This window comes from Polyodon spathula, chromosome 18 (genome assembly GCF_017654505.1).
Source record: "Polyodon spathula isolate WHYD16114869_AA chromosome 18, ASM1765450v1, whole genome shotgun sequence".
NCBI classification, from domain to species: Eukaryota; Metazoa; Chordata; class Actinopteri; order Acipenseriformes; family Polyodontidae; genus Polyodon; species Polyodon spathula.
The window spans coordinates 638,080-644,079 of record NC_054551.1 but is presented as its reverse complement, the minus strand read 5'-3'; the positions used below and the strand labels follow the sequence as shown (position 1 = coordinate 644,079).

Here is a 6,000-nt window from a genome sequence, read left to right as displayed (position 1 = left end):
GGCTTTAAAAATCCTTTTCGCTTACCCATTGTTCAACTAACCATTTATTTTGGATGTAACACACAGCTGTGGCCAAAAGTTTAGCATCACCTAGGATTTAGACATAATTAAAAAATAAATAAATGATGGAGCACAAGGAGGTTAGATGACTTGCTCAGGGTCACACAGTGAGTGAGCTGGGATTTAAACCACAAGGACCTCCTGGTTACAAGCCCTTCTTTAACCATTGGACCACACAGCCTCCTTTCAAGTTTTTCAATTCTTGCCAGTTTTTCGTTAAGTACTTGGAAAACTACGAATCGGTATGTAATTAACTATGTTAACATTACAATTTTCTGCGGGTTTCATTCGACTTTTTGAAGCAAAATTTTGGCCAGAGCTCTACTTTTGATACGTCTAAGTGATCATGCAGGACTAGGGGGTGACCCAGAAAGTCAATCTTATTAGACCTGGGTTCATCAACTCTGATAAATCAAATAAAGAAGAAAAAAAGCTTTTTAATGCATTAACAGAACCATCTGAAACCCTGCATGGGTGTATCCACTGCTTAAAAGAAAGACAGGTATCTCAAAAGACAACACATACTGTATCACTGGCATCTGTAATGAAAGACTAGGCTTCAGACATCAGCAAAATGTACAACTCCCAACTGTACTGATAACAACACAATGAGATTACGGATGTCTGGGTTATATTGTGAACACAAGACGCTGTTACTTTCTGTTGCATTAAAATGCTTTTCTTTTTTCCCCAGATAAAAATGTAGGAAGGTACATGTAAGGTAGGAAAACAGATTCAAGCCATCGAACTGTTACACTGTGGTTCTAAGGGAGAGGTTTACCGTCGCTGTTCACAATGTTGCTGTTTTTAACTGAAAGCAAAAAGCAACAGGCCAAGTCAAGCTTGCACTGGTATTCGTTTTTTCATTAGCCATCTTCTTCATGTAAACACATTCTTCTGATATCAAAATAACACATGCAAAATCTATTCCTGATTGTTATTAGAAACCATTATTTAAAAAAACAGAGACAAGATGGTAACAAATGGTTTTAAGTGTGCTATTACAATTTTTTTTTCTAAATGTTATACCATCTTAAATAGGAATTAGAATGCCAAAATCACGCATCTAGAATAATACAAGAAAAGCAAAGTTATGATCTATAGGTGTGCTGAGTTCTCATTGTACCTAGTCACTTTAAACCTTTGTTTCATTCTACATTGCCAGCGGCAACTATAAAACTTATTGCACACCAAACCTGTCTGGCTGCAGATTGACACCTCCCATTCTCACATACTTCGCATTGCACAAGCCCAACATTGAGTGGACATATCTTAACCAGGAAAACTTCTTCTACCATTCGATGGTATTTATTTATTTTAAGCCACCTTGGCTTGGAAGAAACGTCCATCTGCTGGTTTAGGTAGTTCAGCGTTTTAGGAAGACATGGAGCTGTTGTGGCAGCTCGAAATAAAAAAAAAAAACCCAAATTCTCTTATCTTTTCATATATTTCAAGTCCAAAACATCTTACCAGATTGATAACTGGAAACACTCAAAATCTTTGACAAGCCCTGGATGGCGTTAACTTATTTATAAATTAAAATAACCTGGAAGTGCAGAATATGAAAGTTAGACAATGATGCAGCCATTATTATTATTTTATTCATCAAGCCTTTTTTTTGGGCACTTTTTGCTTTAGATGTCGGTGACTATGGCATCCTAAGGTGGAATAATATAGAACTGAATGAATGAAGACTTAAACATCTGATTCAATACTAGGCATTTTCTTGTACACACATCTATTGCTGCAAGAATTCAGAACCCTGGGAGTGGAGTATGCGCTAGTCTTATTTGCTACATAAGGCATAACATGCTCTGAAATGTACATGTCATTAGGTATTCGACCATCCCGAGAACAGTACGAGGCTGTCGACTTCACCGAAGACCTAAAGTTGTTGTCATTCCTCAACCTGGCGGGGGCCGATTGTCTATAAATGTCATAAGAGCTTCTGCCATGGAAGAAGCGCTGGTCTTCTTGGAAAGGGTGGAGGAAAGGGTTCTCTGAGCTGTGATCGGGATAAAGGGACTTACTGCGTTTGCTCTCCTCCAGGTTGTGGTTGAAGAAGGTGGGCTTGCTGTCGAACAGCTTGTCTGGTTTGAGATTAAACATGTTTGCATAAGGGCTGTCCTCGAGAAGCCTGTCCTTCTCCTTCAAGCTCACGCTCCGTGCCGGCCTGCCTAGGTCTATCTCCCTGGGTTTCTCCAGGAGATTGTCAAAGGAATGCTGCCTGCTCAGCCTCAGTCTATTCCTCTTCTGTACCTGTGGCCCATCAGTCTGGGGCCAGTGCTGGCCAAACATTTCGTCCTGCAGCATGGGGTTCAGTGATTCCTGCAGCATGGGGTTCATTGACTCCTGCAGCATGGGATTCAGTGATTCCTGCAGCATGGGGTTCAGTGATTCCTGCAGCATGGGGTTCAGTGATTCCTGCAGCATTTGATCTTCTCTGATGTCATACAAGTTCCCCATGTGCACGCAGGCCTCGCAGCGGTTGTAAGGAGACCTGACGGCAAAATGTCCCGAGTAATTTGGCACCTTGGAAAGACAGCTCCGGCAGTGAGTCTGTTTGTACCTGTCGTTTGTCTCGTGAGGGCTCACATTTTTTTCTTTCAAGCTGTAGTGCTTGTTGTACAGACTGTACTTGTTTTCGTTGTTGGGGATGATCTCTTGGGGGTGAAGGGGGCTGCTGTTGAGATGGATGATGGGTTCTGGTTTCCTGTAGTTGTCATTGTGATCTTGGTACAATTCGGAGGGGTACTCTAAGTCCTCCGGAAGCCTATTTTCCCTATAAAGGTGCTGGTCTCCATGCAAACCCAGCTCCCTTTCAGCATCTATGGTGTAAATCTTTTCGCGTGTGGAGCCGCTCTGCTTATTCTTTAAGTAGGACAGCTCCACTTCGCTGCAGTCCCTAGGGTATTTTGATGTCATCGATCTTTTTTTTAAGTTGTCCTTGGGCTTGTGGTGCTTCTGGTTGTTATCTGGGTCCTTGTAGGAAACAGCTCTGCTCGAGCACTCAGACACATCAGAATGAGCTGCCTCTTCTGGCAGGTACCGCTGGCTTTTAATAGAATGCCTCTGGTCGACCGGGAGGGACTCTTGCACGGGCCCCGGATTTTGCCGCAGCGTTTCCACAGACTTCTTCCAAAGCTGCCGGGGTTTGGGGTTGGCTGGGGCGGTCTCGGCGCTGACGGCCACCTCCACAGTGTTGGGATTGGACTCGTTCAGAGTCAGGGGGTGCTGGCTCTGAAAGATGTAGTTGTTTAGGATGTCTTGGTGGCGATTTCCCATAAACGACTGCAGTTCGCTCACGTTGTCAGGGTAGAGAGCCTCTTTTGCAGGGTAGCTCCGGTTGTCAGCGAAATGGAAGTTTCCTTTGTCACCCACCATGTCCATCATCAGGGACCCTCTGTGAGTGAAGTCAGAGGTTTGCTTGGGAGAATTGATCCTTGATGAGCTCAGGTTTGTCATGTTGGTCATGTTTTTGGCTGACTTAATTAACTTCAGCATGTTGGCCTGTGGACTGCTGAAGTCCAAGTCAGAGGATTTTTTCTTTTCTTCAATATGAACACCATGAATACAGCTCCAAATTCCCTGAAAAGAAAATAATAATAATAAATACATATATAAGACATGCCCCAAATAAAAATAAACTGAAAATGCATTAGTGTTAATGATGCTGAACCCCAAATTTCTCACTCTAATAGAATCTAGCACTCTTAATCAGCAACTCGCATTTTCCTAATCAAATATCTCCAACACAAACAGTAATTCCATTGGTTTAATAAATGATTTAAAATCTGGCTGATGTTTCAGTTACATTAATTAGCCTTCATTAACAGTGTCTTGAACAAAGCTGACACATACAACTGAAACACTGACTGATTAAAAGCACAGACCTGGATCAGTCTAAACAATTAACTCTCTATTTCATAAAACAAACACAAAGCAAAAACTCTGCACCACTCAGTGTGAAGAGGTGCCGGCAATAAAAAACAGTCAGGAAGAGAATCAATTCCTGGAAACCACAGGAAGAGACAACTCTTCATTGCAACTTGCTGGTTTTCCAAGATTCCTGATACTAAACGATGCGGACGACTGTAGCATTAATCTTACTCTGCTTATTGAGAACAGGAACCCAGGCGTTCCGTCGCAGACTCCCGTGAAGCAGAATCGAAGCTTCCAGTAAAACAGGTGCTCCCAGATGAAGGTGATGAGGCTGAGGGTCATGGCCGCAGCGAGCATGTAGAAGACCCCGGCCATGTTGTCAATGTCCAGCTGGCTGCTCATCACTTCGTTCTTCTCATGGTGACAGATGCCAGTCAGCCATTGGGCCTCCAGCTCCTCCATCTCACCTATAGGAAAGCAAAAAGACATATACGTTAAGTACATTGTAACTACGTATAATAGCATTGTAATTATGTGTAAGGCTATGATTTTGGCAAGGTAACTTTTAATACATTTCATGGGTGTGTGGCATAAAGAATTCACGGAAATCAACATGCACAACACCTTTTAAATACTACCTCAAACACAATAATACAAATACTATTGCTTTTGACTGCTGGCAAGTTTAAATGTTACTTCAGAGTACAAAACTTACAGTACATATTTCAGACCGACATCATTTCTGCTCTGAATCAAGGGTCTCCAGCCCTGTGTGACAAGTCGTAATGACGTCATCTACAATCCTGCGATTGGAAAGGTGCACAGCCTTAAACGATTGTCAATGCTTCCATCTGTCTTTCTGAAATACCTAAAATATCTCTCACTGTCACATACCCGCATCTCTCTAATTAATGTTTGAAATTCTCTCTTTGCAGTTCTCTGTTGATTGACAGGACGGATGTACCAATGACACTGCTTTTGATTTTAACCCTCTTGTATAAGAGGTACAAACTCAGCACATCTACTTAAATGTCAACTTATCCAATTTTGCGAATGCAGTCTGTAGTTAAAGTATGAACAACAGCTGTGACCACTTTGCGCAGTCAAATCAGCAAATAGTGAAGCTGCACAGCTTTTATAGCTGCCTGCGCCTTGTGTCGCGCATTCATCTGCAACAGAAGTATGAACCAAGCTGTTGTAAATGAAGCCTCTGTAAGTCAGTTATCTTCTGTTCTCCAATGCCTTTGTTGTTATGTCTTTACAGAAATCAGCTCACTTACAATACGTTTGTATTTTAGCTGTCACCCATGTACATGCATGCTCGCTCATCTATCTCATTCGTTGACCTACACAGCTACACGCATACGCCACTAAACAATTTGCAGATACTCACAGGTTTGTATTCAGTGCATGACATAATGAATTTTTAAAGGAAATAAAGGAAGAGCCGAATCAAAAGTGTTTTTATATCCATTTCTGAGGTTTCATGGACTTTATTCAAATTCGCAATTTCTGTGACTTCTTGACCTCCGTGACAAAGTCATAGCCTTAATTCTGTAAGAGCTATGTAAATACACAGTGAACCTGGTACCAAAGGCATCTCTACCTCTTCACATCATCATCATCTGCAGCAGCAGCATCTAATCTGAGATTATCCCTGTCTCAGAAAGTGCTAAATGGAAACAAACCCCTGTGATTCATCATGGTCCCTACAACCTTATTACAGGCCCACATCTTTTCAATAATCTTGCAATACGATGCCTAACAAAACCTTCACTTACACCCATCTGCTTTGCATTCCAGTGCAGGTTAAAATGAATGGTGGATGAATAAATGAATGTAGACACGTGGAGTGCACAAATCCATTCTTCAACAAAAGAGACATTGATTTAGTTTGCAATACAGTAGGCGATTGTGCAGCCTGGAATATACCTCAGCTTTGTCTTATAATCCCTTTAAAAAAGTTTAGTGTTGTAAATTCCCGTGGTTATAGTACGCATTTACCAATTCCTGTGCCTTATTATCTTCTGAGATCAAACTGCATGTAATGTATCAAGG

The 6,000-nt window shown here is 41.8% G+C and overlaps 1 protein-coding gene across 1 annotated transcript in view; it reads right to left on the bottom strand.

Annotated features, from left to right (window-relative positions):
• Positions 1 to 224: 224 nt before the first annotated feature.
• The window catches only part of LOC121330550 (glutamate receptor ionotropic, NMDA 2A-like), a 74,146-nt gene continuing 68,370 nt past the window's right edge, over positions 225 to 6,000 (bottom strand). The window contains exons 12-13 of the mRNA XM_041277143.1: positions 4,171 to 4,409; positions 225 to 3,648 (exon numbers count right to left, since the gene is read on the bottom strand). Coding sequence (XP_041133077.1) covers positions 1,756 to 3,648; positions 4,171 to 4,409 — 2,132 coding nt within the window. The 3' untranslated portion in view covers positions 225 to 1,755. The remainder of the gene's footprint in view (positions 3,649 to 4,170; positions 4,410 to 6,000) is intronic.